The 16003-nt window shown below is 53.5% G+C and overlaps 1 protein-coding gene across 1 annotated transcript; it reads left to right on the top strand.

The window, feature by feature from the left end:
* The first annotated feature begins 626 nt into the window (after positions 1-626).
* Positions 627-15957, top strand: EIF2B5 (eukaryotic translation initiation factor 2B subunit epsilon). Its single transcript, XM_001374454.4, has 16 exons — positions 627-1010; positions 3367-3491; positions 5854-6039; positions 6128-6305; positions 6402-6482; positions 6718-6795; positions 6991-7303; positions 8369-8514; positions 8706-8844; positions 8942-9055; positions 10443-10550; positions 12677-12767; positions 13746-13869; positions 14296-14421; positions 14969-15079; positions 15194-15957. Exons 1-16 carry the CDS (start codon positions 843-845, stop codon positions 15257-15259), a joined length of 2154 nt encoding a protein of 717 aa, XP_001374491.2. The 5' UTR covers positions 627-842; the 3' UTR covers positions 15260-15957.
* Positions 15958-16003: the final 46 nt, after the last annotated feature.

Genomic DNA, 16003 nt, shown 5'->3' with positions numbered 1-16003 from the left:
AATGACCAAATAAAATAATGTTATTAAAAAAATAATTACTGGATTGATTAATTTGCAAAATCAGGTGGATTACAGCCAGGAAAAAAATGTGGTCTTGGAATCAGAGGGCCCAGCTCTACCCATTCCCAGTTAGGAAGACTCCTCCCATGAGAGGCAAAAGAAGGCCTAGGTGTGTTCCAATGGAATGACTCTGGAGTCTGAGGGCTTGAGTTCAAATCCTTCCTCTGAAGCACACCTTAGACAAGTCACTTGCCAGGTTTCCTCATGTGTCAAATGAGGGGGCTGGGATAGAATCTGACCTTTCAGGTCTCTTCTGGCTCTGAATTTATGATTTCTGAGCCTCAGTTTCTCCCCTGTAAAATGGGAATAATACCAATATTACAGGGTTGTTGTGTAGAGAACCAGAAATGAGAGTTATTACTATCCCAATATTCCCCACGATAGGGAACACTGTAGGACCCATAGTATAGTCCAGCTCCAATATAGTAGTCTTCTTCGTATGGTGGGTGAAGGACTAGATGACCACGCGAAGATTAAATGACTACAATTCCCAGAATGCTGCTTGGGGCCCAGCCTTAGAGACACCAGGCGTTCCCGAAACCGCGCACGCGTACTTCAGCTTTTTCATACAGGAACTACAGCCAGTAGCCCCGCCCCGCCCTCCCCAGAGGCTGACAGCTGGAGGGCGCGTGCGCCTTGCTGCCTGCCCCTCCTCTTTTCCCCCTCCCCTCGTTCACACTCACTAGTACACGCGCTCGGGATCCCGGCTCTTTTTTTTTTTTGTCCCTTCTGGGCCACGGTGGAAGCGGCCGGCCTCGCGGAAGCGGCAACAGTTGGTGAAGATGGCGGCTACGGCGGCGGCCTCCCGAGGAGGCAAGCGGAGTGGCGGCGGTGGCGGCGGGGCCGCGGGCCGGAGTGGGGAGGAGGAGGCACCTCCGCCCCTCCAGGCCGTGCTGGTAGCGGACAGCTTCAACCGTCGCTTCTTCCCTATCTCCAAGGACCGGCCCCGGGTGAGCGCGGGGGAGGGTGAGCTCAGAGCTTGGCAGACCTGGGGAAACCCGGGGATCGGAGAAAGGAGGGAGAGTGAAGAGCGGAGTGAACATTGGGGAGAGGTGGGGAGCGCAGAGAGGGGGAGACCTGGAGAGCATTCAGAGTGGAAGGAGAGAGGAGCAACCCCGGAGAGCGCAGGGAGGGGGGTGGGGGACCTGGAGAACACCGAGCCAGGGTTGGGGGGAATTGGGGTGGGGGAACCTGGGCAGCGGAAGGGACTCGAGGAGCAGAGAGCATAGAGGTGGGAGCGGAAGCTTGGGGAAGCTTGAGAAACCACTGGAGGGCTTGGGGTTGCAGGAGGGAGACCAGGGGTCTTCAAAAGGGTGCAGGGAAGACCCAGGAGCTGACTTGGGGCAGCCCTGAGGGAGGAGGCTCCTCTTCTCGGGCAGATATTGAGGGAGGCACCAGAAGACAAGGGAGAGGGGTGTGCTCCTGCCAGTCACATATGGTATTCATTCAGGAGTAGCCCTGGCCAGGGGAGGTGGGGGTTCATCTAGGGACAAAAAGTGTCCTTACCCCCTCCCTACCAGTGTGATGCAGGGAGCAGCCCCCAAAAGGGCTCACTCTTACAACCCAGGTCTGCAGACTGCTCCCCACCCCACCCCAGCCAGCTGTCACTGTCCCCTACCTCTCCTAGACCTTGCATTGAAGTCTGAGTCTCAGGGAGGTTCCTGCCAGCAGGTAGCTAGGGTCCAAGGAGATGACTTTACCTGAAGGACCTCCTGCCCTTAGGGAGACATTTGGCATGATTTGAAGTCAGCCCTTGGCCCTCTCCTCTGCCCATCCCAAATGGGAAAGATGGGCTTCTAAGGCAAGGATGAATGTATGGTGATGGTTCACTTCTTGATGGGGCTGATCAGTTGGAAAGTAGGACCACTGAGGATTCTTCAATGCCCTGTTTTACAAGTGAGAAAACTAGAGGTCCTCAAGGCCAAGTGGCTTGTCTTGAGTCTTGAGTGAGCAGCAGTCTAGTGTGGAACCCACTCAGATAAAGGAAGGAGGAGGCCCTTCAGGAGCTATCGCATGAGAGCTCAGAGCCCCAGGAAGAAGGATTCTGTGTGGCCCTTACTGGTTTCCAGAAAGAAACTTTGTAAATTTGGATTGATATCTCTCCTTCTGCCACACACATGTTCTCCTGTATGTCTCTCTTGCCAGAGAACCCTCCCTTGTATAGTAAAAAAGTGTGCTGTTAGTCTAGTGCTCCTCTCTCCTGGTCTCATGCCTCTTCCAGGCAAGAGAGGGAAGGGTGTCTTCTGTCTCCTCTTTGGGACCAAGCTTGGTCAAGAATGGGTAAATTCTTAAGGGGAAAGAGAACAGAGGCTCATTCTGCCACAGAAGAAATGGTTCTAATTCTACACACACACAGGAATTGTTTCCACTGTTTAGGTGGTTAAATTGACCTTGGCTTCCAAGGCCAACTGCCAGAGCCTGTCAGAGACTCATTTCTGGCTTTCTGTTGGAGGGTTGAGAAATGTGCCAGGGCAAGCATTGGGGCTCTTAGTCCAGGAATGGGTAATCCCAGCCCCCTGGCCCAGCTTTCACTGGTAGCCCTACCCAGTCTAATTGGTTTGTTTTGGTTTGGCCCTGTGAGAAAGGTAGAGAGGATATGAACGACTACCTGGACTGACCCTCTCATTTTATGGATAAGGAAACTGAGTCCCAGCACCAAGCAGTACTGTTTAGGGCCAAATAGATAGGTTGGCATGGTTGGGATCTGAACCAGGATTCAGGAGGGCTAGCTCCAGCTCTGCAGAGAGGGGAAAGGAGCTCCCTCTATGATTCCGTGACTGGCTATCTCAGCAGCGAGCTTGGGCAGAGACTAGGCATGAACCTGGGCCTGACTTCCTGAATCTAAGATCATTGCTGCTCACTCTACTACCATGCTTCTAGTTCCTGGCAGTCAAAGGGCAAGGAAGAAGCTTGATAGGGATAAGGCTTTGACAGGTTTTGCTTTTGTCTAAGAGATCATGGAAGAACAAGAGAGGATGTCCTGCCCCACTTCCCCAGGTTGCTGGTCCTGTAGATGGGCTTTCCTTGGAATGGAGAACATGTTGGAAAATTGTTCAGTCTAAGCCTCCCTCTTTCAGGTGCTTGGTAGTTGTTGATTCTGCAGGGGCATAGGACGCTGAACATAGAGAAGATCTCAGATGCCTCTGAATAAGCTGCTGCTTTACTTCAATCTTTGTTTCCCCATAAGAAGCCAGCACCCAGCTTCAGAGCCTTTTCAGGGGGCTGGAAGCCTTAGTGGAAGCTGAGGAAAGGAAGGAAGGTCCCAGGATATCTACCAACTAAGGCTTTCTCTTCTCTGCTTCCCAGGCCCTCCTGCCCTTGGCCAATGTAGCCCTGATTGACTACACCCTGGAGTTTCTGACTGCCACAGGGGTGCAGGAAACATTTGTCTTCTGCTGCTGGAAGGCCCCTCAGATCAAAGAGCACATACAGTAAGGCCCAGCCTGTCTCTCCCTCAGTTACCATTTCCTTACCTTCCTTCCCCCTGGAAACTTCTGAGTGGGAGGGATGGTAAAGGTGGTGAGGGGAAGATGTGGCTATTTCAGGCCCCTCAGGACATCTCTACTTGTTGGAGGAGAGTGGGCCCAGAGCCCTGGAGAATACCTGGTGGTCCTACCCTGCCCAGCTCAGTTATTGGGTGTCTTCTTCACTGGAAAACTTGAGTCCACGTATAGTTTTGTGACCTGCCCAGGGAATGGCTGGTCTCCCAATGACCACCTCATTGATTTTATTCCCTCTATTGCCTCTTGGGAAAGGGCATGTCTCTGGATGCTTAGAGCCCAGGGAAATGAGAGAAGAAAAGACATGTCTATACATATAGCACCCTGTGGAGTTGGGCCCTAGAGTGCTATTATGCCCATTTGACAGATGAAGAGACTGATATTCAGACAAGTTGCTCAGCTAATATTAGAGACAGGTTTTAAAATGAGATCTCTCTGAACTTCGCCTCCATTGCTTTCCCCATTACCTCAAATGCTACCTCTGCTGTGGGTTCCAACTCTTTTAGGGGCTCTTAGCCCATGGTCTGGAGTCTCCATGCTCTGGAGTCAGGGACTCTGAGATGCAGGGCAAGATAGGAGTATTGACCTCCATCCAGCCCATAAAAGAAGACTGGTGACACCCAGGAAGCTGGAAATCCTAATTATAGTCTCCAGATTCCTTTGAAGTTAGGGACGCTCTGCCAAGTGGGTGGGCGCTGGGAAAACTACCAAGGCCTTTAGCTCTTTCTTCCCAGTCACCAGACTGGCTGAGAACCTGCCTTGGCATCTTTGACTCTCCCAAACAACCTGTGATTTTGATCTGGAAAAGCTCTTACATTTTTAGAGAAGGAAAAGAAGTCTAGAGAGTCTAGGTGACTTGGCCAAGGTGACTGCTAGCAAAGCTGGGATTCAGATCTAGGTCTTGGACTCCAAAGCCCAGACTTTGCCAGAGCTCTTTCACATGCTTGAAGACAGTGGTCATGTTCTCCCAGGGCATCTCTAGGTGAACCAATCCCAGTGTCTTAGCTGAACCACATGTGGATCATCTGGAGGCCCCTTTGGCACCATCTGCTACCTCCTGATTTCTCTTCCTAGATTTGGTGCCCACAACCGTCCCGGGTGCAACTCTCCATCCCACCCCACCCCCAAGCCCTGATGTGGGTTGAGGCTACAGACCTCTCTAGTCCTGGAAGCAGGAGCTCTTTTTAATGGCAGCTCAGGATGGCTCCCCTTCCTGGGCTACCATGTTATTCTTCTGACCATCCAAATAGCCCCCAAATAGTGTTTGGGTCACCTCTGCTTAGCCACACTTCCCCATCTTGCATGGGGCTATTTTTATACCCATTCAATTAGAATCATTAGACTGGGCCCAGCATTCTAAGCCAGCTGGGCTCTTTGGGAATCCAGCTTCTGGCCTCCACCATGATAGCTACTCTTCCTCCCAGTTTTATAAAAGCCTTCTACAAATTTGATACATAAGCCACCAGTGTCCTCATTCGGGTCATTGATACAATGGAGCCCAGTCCCTAGCCCTCACACATTTTACTTCCAAGTCAGCCTTGAGCTCCTAATGACCACGCGCTGAGCTTTGCCTCATTGTCCTGTCATCCAGCTTGACACCTCGTCTGCCCCCTCCTTGGTCAGGCATCACTACTGGCAGCACCGCCTGGCTGTTCTCCCTCCATGGAGTACAGGTGGCATTCCTAGGGCTGGCCATGGCGTCTCCCTGCTCCAGGGCTTTAAATGGTTCTCAGACTTCCCTCTGGCTTTGAAGGCCCTCCAGAGTCAAAGCTGTTTTTTCGAACTCCCTTTCCTTCAATCTGTTTTCCAACCAGACTCTTCTACTCAGTGTTTCTTTTTTCTCTCCCCTCCTTCCTCCCTCCCCCTCCATTTTCCCAGGCCTCTTCTCATGCCTGAAATGTTCCCTTGAAATCCTTGATGTCCTCATGGCCCAACTCACATCTTGTCTTCTCTGAAGCCTTTCTTATGCTTGGCCGTCATCAGTCTCCCCTTCTCTAAACTTTCTTAGAGGGTTTTGGATCTCTGTTTTTGTCCTCGTCACATTCTATACATGTGCCTCCTTGCTTACCTAGGAGAGCCTTTGTTAGCTCCATCCCTACTGCCCTCTGAGACTCTTGGGCTCCTTTGGGCTGGCCCAGGTTGTCTCCTCTTTACATCCTCCATGGCATGCATACAGCAGTTGTTAATAAATATCCATAGAACTGAATTGTAGTCGCACAGGACAAGTGGGAGATAGAGATACGTGTGCCTTTTTTATGGCTGATCTCATCCTCTTCCCTTCCCTTCCCCCTAGGAAGTCCAAGTGGTGCCTCCCCACGTCCCCCAACGTAGTTCGCATCGTGACCTCAGAGATGTACCGCTCCCTTGGGGATGTGCTCCGGGACGTGGATGCCAAGGCCTTGGTGCGCTCTGACTTTCTGCTTGTCTATGGAGACGTGGTCTCCAACATCAACATCACCCCTGCCCTTGAGGAGCACAGGTGTGAGTGGGAGCCTGCTGGAGACGAGCCTGAGCAGGCTGAGCTATGAGACAATCATCTGCAGCCTTCTCCCTCTTCGCCTGTGCAGGTTGCGGAGAAAACGGGAGAAGAACGTGTCTGTGATGACCATGATCTTCAAGGAGTCCTCCCCTAGCCACCCTACACGATGCCCTGAGGACAACATCGTGGTGGCCATGGACAGTGCTACCCACCGGCTTCTCCACTACCAGAAGACTCATGGGCTGCGGCGCTTCTCTTTTCCCCTGGTGTGTCTTGGCCCTCTGGACTGAGGATGGGGCCAGGCTGGGTGGGACAAGCTGGAGGGACTAAGCTGAGGCCCCTCCTTCCTGCTTCCCCCACAGAGCCTGTTCCAGGGTAGCGGGGAAGGAGTAGACATTCGGTATGACTTGCTGGACTGTCACATCAGCATCTGTTCCCCTCAGGTGAGCTTATCCTGCTCACCCTCCCAGGGAAGCTTGGTAGAATGCCATCGCCCCCTTAGAAAGCCCAGCCAGCCTGCTTCTTTGTCCTCTCCCTGCTGCCACCCACTAGTGGAAGCCTCTGGATGCCCTGGGCTTCTCCAGCTGTTGGTGGGGTCTGGGGGCAGCGGTGGGCTGCTCTTGTACTACCAACTCCAGTTAGGTAGAGAAGTACTTAGCCTGACTCTCCCCTTGACAGGTGGCTGAACTCTTCACCGACAACTTTGACTATCAGACTCGGGATGACTTTGTGCGAGGCCTGTTGGTGAATGAGGAGGTAAATGGGGAAAAGACAACTCTGCTTGTGGCTAGTCTTGGGGAGAGAGGGAACAGGGAGGGTCCTCCTGCCTGGCTTCAGGCCTGCAGAGCAGACTAGGCCTCTGGGCAGGTTGAGAATGGGTGGTAGAAAGGCACCAGCTCCAGATGGATCCTGGGCCATCCTCTGATGCTGGTCACCTGACTGGTCACCTAGGTCCTGGGCAACCATATCCACATGCATGTTACAACCCGGGAGTACGGAGCCCGCGTTTCCAATCTGCACATGTATGAGGCCGTGGGTGCTGACATCATTCGCCGCTGGGTCTATCCTCTGACCCCAGAGATGAACTTCACTGACAGCCCCGCCCAGAGTTGTACACACTCCCGACACAACATTTACCGAGGGCCAGAAGTGAGCCTGGGCCATGGGAGCATCCTGGAGGAGAATGTGCTCTTGGGGGCCGGCACCATCATTGGCAGTAACTGCTCCATCAAGAACAGCATCATCGGCCCTGGCTGCCACATCGGTGAGCCTGGCGGGGGCATAAGGGATGGTCCAGAGACACCTGGTACCTAAAAACCAGCCTTGCCCCATCTACTGAGGGAGACATGGGGCCATTCTCCTTTCCTTATGCCCAGGAGGCTTCCCTTTTAGCTTAGAAACTTTGGGTCCTGTGGCCCTCCAGACTCTCTAGGTCCTTATATTTACCAGGCATCACCAGGCAGGTCACTAGCTTAGCTTAATTATGTTTTCTTGGGCTGATCACAACCCACTATGCTTGCACTGGGTCCCAGTGTGAGGATGTAAGATTGTCCTGAAAAGGCAATGATATCAATTTCAGGAATTGGTGATTTCATCCTTGTGGGCATTCCTTTGGACCAAGCAAGCCTCAGGCCACATGCCCTTAGTGGACAGCGTCATCTAATAGAAAGAGGTTCTGCCTTGAACCTCAGCACAGCCATGGGCTATATGGCTTGGCTTAGCTAGACCTCAGCTTCCTCAGTGAAGGTGTTGTCTTAGATCACCTCTGGGGTTCCTCCCAGCTCTTATTCATCTACTCTTGGGGTCCTCCCAGGCTTCCAGCTGAGTAGGGCCTACCTGTCTGAGCATGCTCTCCACTGGCTTAACCCTTGGGGATGTGGGGTCACTTCCAAGTATCCACCTTCATGTCAAGGAAGCATTAGTAGAAATGGGGAGACTCGACTGTCCCTCTGCCTACATTTGATCTGCCTACATTTCATGGAAATCTGTCCTTTGTGAATCAGGTGTTTGCCCTTTGGGAGACGGGGTGCCTTGTCTCAGATGGGGCCTAATGGGCTAAGAATTTTAAGTCTTACTATCTGGGTGTCAGGGAGGGTGAAGGGGAGGGGTGGGGCGGCCTTTTTGAACTAGTCAGGGTTGGGGTGAAGGAAGGAGAGAGGTTGGGCCACTTGAGTTACTTTTGAGTTGGGATGGGCTGGCAGGGTAGGGAGGACTAGTTGGGAATCATTTGGGTCTTTGCCCTCCTTGCCATCTGTAAGGAGGAATCGAGGAATCTCAAGTTAAAAATAGCCCTTTCAGATGATAAGAAGTCCTTCCAATTCCGGGCCAGGTGACAACGTATTACTGGACCGGGCCTACTTGTGGCAAGGTGTTCGGGTGGCCAGTGGGGCACAGATTCATCAGTCTCTGCTATGTGATCACTCTGAGGTCAAGGAGCGGGTTACCTTGAAGCCACGCTGTGTCCTTACTTCCCAGGTGAGGTTCCATGCCATACCTAGATTGGGGAGTAGATAAGCAATCCCAAAGGTGCATCCCTCACCCCCATGCCCAATCAGATGTGCCCCCACCCCACCTGCTCTTACTCTTTAGGGGGGAAATTACCTGCTTCTGCCCAGACCTTCAGCCCTTGGACCTGAGCCTGAGCCTAACCCGTCTCTCTTGCCTAGGTGGTGGTGGGTCCAGATCTCGAGCTGCCTGAGGGCTCTGTAATCTCTCTGCACCCTCCAGATCAGGAGGAGGAAGAGGATGATGACCAATTCAGCGATGACTCTGGAGCTGACAGAAAAGAGAAAGTGAAGTTCACAGGTGGGGGGCTCCCCGGAGCCAACTCCTGGGCCATGGGGTGTGGATGCTCCCTTCCCCTCCATGTAGAACCTTGCTGACAGGGTAGGGCCTTTTTCAGGTTACAACCCCTCTGACGTGGGTGCTGCAGGCCAAGGCTACCTCTGGAGAGCAGTGGGAGCAGGCACCAAGGAGGAGGAGGAAGAAGAGGAGGAGCTTCGGCAGAGCCTATGGGGTGAGTGAGGGCTCTCATTCAGACCAGGCATGGAGATTTCTCCTAGGACTTTGATGTTTTGTGAGGCACCAGAATCTCACAGCAGCCTGCTGGGTGTTACATATAAAAGAGCATTTGCCTTAAACTAGGACCGAGAAAATATGGTTTCAAGACAGTGTCTTGATTTTAAATTAAAAATAAGTGGTCGCCATGGGAAAATTCCCAAATATTAAATACTCAAGTCAGCTGGGTTTATGGAGATTTTAATTAATACAAATAAAAGAATTAATGAAAGGGAGAGACAGAGTAAGAGGAAATAATGAGAAAAGGGCTAGGCCAGCCTAGGCTTAAGCCTTAAAGAGAGAGATCAGTCAGTCTTTAATCCACTCACCACAAGATTTGTCCCAAGCAAGATTCTAGTGTTCAGAGAGACCCACCAGTTCAGCTCCTCAGCTCAACTAAGTTCAGCCACCAAGCCTTACAATTCATTTTTGGCAAGCTGACCCTCTCCAGAGACCTCTTCTGACCTTTTTTTTAAATTAAACCCTTACCTTCCGTCTTGGAGTCAATACTGCGTATTGGCTCCAAGGCAGAAGAGCGGTAAGGGCTAGGCAATGGGGGTCAAGTGACTTGCCCAGGGTCACACAGCTAGGAAGTGGCTGAGGCCAGATTTGAACCTAAGACCTCCCATCTCTAGGCCTGGCTCTCAATCCACTGAGATACCCAGCTGCCCCCTTGACCTCCTTTTAAAGAGAATTTTCTCCTATGTCACCTCCCCTAAGTTTTCACATCTAGGACTGACCATTCTTAATTCACACCTTCTTTAGTTCTCAACTTCTCTGGGTAGACTAAAACTTCTGAGTAAGTTCACACCTCTTTGCCCCTTGCAAGTTTGCAAGTTGCTTGACCTTTTAGTGATTAATTTGACCTTCATAGGTACTTAGCACCCTTTTGTATTAGATCTAAAATTAGACCTAGCTTAGGGTTTTTGCCTCACTATAAGTATGGGTTAAGTACTTTTTCATTGTTCAGTAAGGAGTTTACAACTTTATCTTCCCCTAAAGTATGCTTAAGTATGGGTGGAGTAAGATTAGAGTTCTCACATTCCTGATCAAGTACCTTCATTGTTTAAAATGGGGAATGGTCTTAACCAAATGTTCTAAGGTAGAGTCTGAGAATCTTTAACATTCACAAGTCTGAGAAATTTTAAGATGGGGGGAGAAATAGGTTGGCATTCCAGCCAGTTCTGGCATTCATCACAGATCCTCCCTGAGTGTAACCTAAGGTTCCCTCCTGGGTGGGTCACAGAGGAATTTGTATCTGACTCTTCCTGAGTCTGTCCTGAGTGCTGGGCAGCCTCAGCTCCGCTTCAAATCCTTCTTCCTTCCCCCCCATCACCCACTCCTAGGACTCGTGGTGGACACGGATGAAGAGAGTGAAACTGACAGTGAGCGCAGCATTGGCTCTCAGGAGATGGATAGCCGGGCAGGCTCACCACAGCTGGACGACATTAAAGGTGAAAAGCACTGGCTAAAGGTAGAGACAGGGTCAGTCAGTTGGTCAGCAGACATTTACTCTGTGCCAGGCACTGGGCTTGGCACTAGGGGTACTGATAAAAATCAAAACAGAGTCCCTGCCCTCAGGCCACTTACACTCAGTGGGGGGAAAAGGGCCTGAAGGAAGCAAAAAAAGGGAGGCACCCAGTGCCAGGGCTGATGGAGAAGTCCTAAAGCTGTAGAGCTGGTGGGAAATGGGGCGAAAACTATGGAGGCCTCCTTAAGTGGAGAACCTGGAGCCTGTGGCCCTGCCTTCTAGTATCATTCAGTCCCTCAGACAGAGATGGAGGAACCTGAGGAGATGTGGAGGCCAAGCAGTCAAGGTCCAGCAGCAGAGTGGGATTTCCCAACGATGTTCACATGGGGTCCCGAAGCCCCCATCCTATCTGTCTTGACCTAACATAAGGCAGCATCCTGCTGCCTTCTTTGCTCTTGTCTTTGTCTTCTTTAGTCCAGCTCCTGCACAGTGGCCCATTCCACAGCACTGTCTAGAACCCCTGCTCTGATGTCAGCTGGACTCTCATCCTTGTCCCAGAACTTTTTAGCCAGTCCTGTGGTCCCCATTTAACCCCCTGCCCAGCCACACTCTCCGGCTGCCCCTTAGAGCCATCCCCCCAGCCAGGCCATGCCCACATAGCTCTGCCTTCTCCTCTTGGGCAGTCTGCACATACCCTGTCCTTAGCCTCGCTGCTGCTGCTGTCCCCTAGTAGCCCACATATTTTGGGAGGGGGCTCACTGGCCCATGGTTCCTCCTGTGGCTGTCCTCTGCCATTCTCCATTAGAGACAAGCTCTCCATTTCCCAGCAACACACATTTGTCTCCATCGTTTGGAATTCCAACAGCTCTGTGATGGGGAGCTTTGAAATGTCTTCTCCAGCTGTCTCTTCCTGGCCATCTTCCGTTCCTTTGGAGTCTGGCCCCTGGCCATCCCTCTGCCATCCCCTTGCCCCACGTTCCACCATGACTGCCTGGACAACCACTTTTCTGTTAAGAGTCCTAGGCTCCCCTGACCTTCCCTCTTCATCCTTAGGTGACACCCCTCCCCCCATCAGAACTCTTCATTCTCCTTCTCGGGCTGCTGAGAGTCAGCAAAGCAAACCCCAGAATGGAACTTCCTTCTATCCCCAACAGCTAAAGCGCCTCAGCTGGGGCCCTGCCTGACTCCCTCTCTCCTTACTACAGCAGCATCTGTTCTTGGCCTTTTCTCCACTGCGACCCACCCACATTTAGAGCAGACGATGTCACCTTCTCTGTCACTGACAAGACCGACAGAGACCATCTTAGGAGAGCAGCCCCAGAGCCTCCCATTCATTCCTTCTCTTTGTGGCAGCCGGTTCCCAGGACTCCTTCCAGAAGCAGCCTCCCTTCCCCTTTGAGGCTAATCCCCTCCCTGCCAGTGTCCCCCATCCTGCTTCCTCCAGAACCTTGTTGTGGCAGCAAGCATGTCTTCATTCTCCCCTTGATAATTGGCTGCACCCTCTTTGTTGAGAAAATGCTCAGGACTCCTTCCTCCTTCCCACAGCCCTTCCAGGCACTGTCTGCCTCCTGCCTTCCCCTGTCAAGCTTCTTGAAAAGCTTTCACTGTATTAACTCTCTTCAACCCTGCTGGTCTGCCTCCACCCACTCCTGACCTCCCACACACTCTCTCTGGCTGTCTTTTTGCCTCTCCCTCTCTCTGGCTCTCCCAAATGGTCCCTCAGTCCCCCTTCTCCAGGTTCTCTCTTGCCAGGCTCATTCCTTAGGCCCATTCTGTGCTTCTCTGGCCCAGACCTACCACCTCCTCCTCTACACAGGCTGGCTTTTGGGTCAGGTTCCCCTCTGTGACGCCTTGTAACTATCCCTGCTGTCTTCCATCCACCCTTGATTTACTGCAGGAGGTATAAGAGGTTGGACATGAAATCAGGAGGAGGTGGAGGCAGGACCAGAGGCCATCTGGTTTGGTTTTGGGGTGGGGTGGGGAGGTGCACTTAAAGGGAAGCACATGGAGACACGCCCGGGGAGATGGAGAGGCACCAGGCTGTGGTAGGCCTTGAATGCTGCCTCCAGGAGTTGGGCCGGGGCTCAGTCCACTGTCTTTGTCTTTCAGTGTTTCAGAATGAAGTGGTGGGGACCCTGCAGCGAGGCCAAGAGGAAAATATCTCCTGCGATAACCTGGTCCTGGAAATCAACTCTCTTAAGTAAGAAGTTTGGGCCTTGAGGGTCTTGTGCATGGCCCCTTGGGAGTGGGCCAAGCAGGCTGAGAACAGCCCCCTGTTGTTCACTGATGATAAGCAGCATGAAGGCAGGGAGGTCCGGTGGCTAGAGAGCCAGAGCTAGCCTTGCAGCCCTGGTGCTTGGAGCAGCTCTGCCAAGGTGCCAGTAGTGTTGGTTCAGGCAGCCTACTCACCTGGGGATGAAATCGCACCTCGTCCTCCATCCTGTTTTAGTCATCTCTGCCGTCTGCTCTGCGCCAAGCACTCCCCCAGGGGCTAAGAGTTCTAGGTGAAGGTGGCATTGGTGGGGCATCGAGAAGCCTCATCAGCCTCACTGGTACCAGGCGGCCAGATGGGCCCCTCCCTGGCAAAGCATTTCCACAGTTCAACTAGTCTTTATTAAGCCTCTGCCCACTGCAGGGAGCCTTCAGGATACAAAAGCAAACAGGAAAACTCCCTTGAGGAGGTCATGGAATCATTGGCCTGGAGCTGGAAGGTCTTCAAGGTCTTTGAAGCTTCTGGGGGGGATACATCAGAGGAGGAGGATTGGAGAAGGATTCCAGTTAGGACACTTCCTGTAGCCTGGAGGGAAGCTCCAGGGGGGGCGGGGGGAGCCTCGGGCAATGGAGAGACAGGGCAGAGCCACCCAGCCCCTGCTTAGACACTTCTGCTTTGGCTGGAACCTAGGCTGAGCACAGACATAGCACCTGTGAGGTGTGGGCGGGCAGCCGGAGCCCATTTGGGGAGGGAGGGAGGGAGGGAGGAAGAAGCCCTGCCCATGAGCATCTGGGGCAGGGGGCTAAGAGATAAAGCCGATCAGGGGAGGAGGCAGCTCTGCCCTCCACAGCCACCTGCCTGACCTCCCCTTGAGCCTCAAGCTTCCCAGGCCTTGCCCACCCCAAGGGGCCCCGTAAGGCCGACAGCAGCCCAGTTGGATCTCTGTGTTTGCTCTCCCTCTGGCAGGTATGCTTATAACATCAGCCTCAAGGAGGTGATGCAGGTGCTCAGCCAAGTCGTCCTGGAGTTCCCTCTGGAGCAGCTCAACTCCCAGCTGGATCCTAACCGCTACTGTGGACTCCTGCTACCTGTGAGCAGAGCCTCATGCAGCCAGGCGAGGAGGGCTGGCAGGCCCTGAGGACCCCTGTTAGTCCCCTCCTGGGGGACCTCCAGAGTGACTTGGGTTCTCCAGGCTGAGGGGGCCCTAAGTTGTGAAAAGCGATTGAGCCGGGGCCAGACGGTATCCCAGTGAGAATAGGCAGGAAGTCATTGCCAGCCTAGACTTGGGATCCAGGAGGGAACAAGCAGCATCTCTTCTTCCAGGAAACGTGTCCTTTGTCCTTGGTGCTGCGCTCGGGGTCCAGGGTGGGGCGGGATGACATGGCAGGGAAGGTGGGGGAGGACAGAGAAAACACCAGGACTAGATGAAGGGCTGGAAGGAATGCCTGCATTCACGGCCGTGGACAGTGGACAGTCAGCAGGCCTCCCTCACACAGCCCACCTTCTTCCTTCTCAGCTGCTCCGGGCCTGGAGCCCTGTGTTCAAGAACTACATCAAGCGTACAGGAGACCACTTGCAGGCTCTGACGGCCATCGAGGACTTCTTCCTGGAACATGAAGGCCTGGTCACCTCCATAGCCAAGGTGACTGGGATCCCTGGGCCCAGGCAGGGAAGAAACCATGTCTAGTGCTGGAGAAGCTCTGCCTGTCTGCTATCTGCATGCCTGGCACACACATGCACGTGCCACTGGGCTGAGCCTGGAGAGCGTCCGAGCTGCCTCTCGAGTGTCTGCTTAGGAGGTGACGATCAGGAGCGGGGAGGCCCAGAAGGGAAGGGCCAGCAAGCGGCACCAAGCACCAGTCTGCCTGCCTGGGACACAAAGGACAGGGAAACCGCTGCTGCTTCCAAAGCCACGAGAGTGGGGAAGACAGCACGTGCACATACAATGTACTCCCCAGGATGTGCAGAGTAGATGGGAGGCCATTTGGAAAGGACAGGCACGGGTGGCTGGAGGGGCCAAAATGACCTTACGAGGGTCTGTGAATGGAGACTTGAAGAAAGTCAAGGCTTGGGAGGCCGAGGTGGGCAGGAGGCCAAGTGAGGAATAGAAGGGGGAGGAGGCAAGCCAAAGGCTAGAAAGGCGGGCAGGGGCCGTGTCGTGAAAAGCTTGTCCCACTGGCCCTCCACAGGTGCTGATGACCTTCTATGAGCTGGATATCCTCGCTGAGGAGACCATCCTACAGTGGTTCAATCAAAGGGATGTGCCTGATAAGGGCCAGAAACTTCGAAAGAACCAGCGGGTGAGTGTGGGCCCCCCTGAGGAGCTGGGCTTCAGGGATCAGGACCGTGCGGCTCGGGGGATTCCTCGGTGCTGTGCCCCTCCCTCCAGGAGCCCTTTGCTCTGCTTTCCACAGCTACAGAATTTCATCCGGTGGCTCAAGGAGGCAGAAGAAGAGTCATCGGAAGATGAACGAGACTGAGGCTCTGCTAGGGCTGCCCGCAGACGTGGCCTCCCATCCTGGTCCCTGCAAAAGAGCACGTGTGGATGAGCAGCCACCCCCCAGGCCAGGACACAAGCCCCAGGCCCTCATCAGCAATGGAGTTTGGGGCCTGGGGAAGAGGTGATGACCTGCAAGGAAGAAGCATCTGCAGGGGACAGAGTGCCCAAGTCCAGGGCTTGGGTCTGTGTCAGTCTCATCCCCAGGACACTGACCCAAAGACCACGGGCTCCCCTTCGCTCACCTGACCTCTTGGGGCATTACAGTGAGCCACTGGGGCCCCTTTGCTGCTTGTATTGACAATTTGAAAAAAAGTGTGTTTTGTTTCTGCCTTAACTGGCTCCTGAAGTGTGGCGTGGGGGGGCAGCCCCCTTGAGTCACAGATCCCGGTGGAGCTAGGGGATGGTGATGGGGCTGGCTGTGGGCCTGGGGAGAACCCTCCCTCCCACCCCAAAGCTATGGGGCTTGGTGCCAGGGCAGGGCCAGATGGAGGAAGTGAAACTTAAGGCTTTCTTCCCCGGCGGCCCTGTGTTCAGACACCTTGGACTGCTGTTCCAGGAGCCCGGTGGGACTCCTAAGGCAGGGGGTCGGGTGGCAGGCAGCTGTGGGGACCCAGGAAAGCAGCCCTTCCTGCCTGTCTCACCACCAGGAAACAAATAAATCTTGGCTGTTCCATCCTTTCTAAGCCCCTCTACTTCCGGCAGCCCCTGAGGAGCACAAAGGGAA

The sequence above is a fragment of the Monodelphis domestica genome, chromosome 2 (genome assembly GCF_027887165.1).
Source record: "Monodelphis domestica isolate mMonDom1 chromosome 2, mMonDom1.pri, whole genome shotgun sequence".
Lineage (NCBI taxonomy): Eukaryota > Metazoa > Chordata > Mammalia > Didelphimorphia > Didelphidae > Monodelphis > Monodelphis domestica.
Note: the sequence above shows the minus strand (reverse complement) of the source record. Positions and strands in the feature narration are given on the sequence as shown.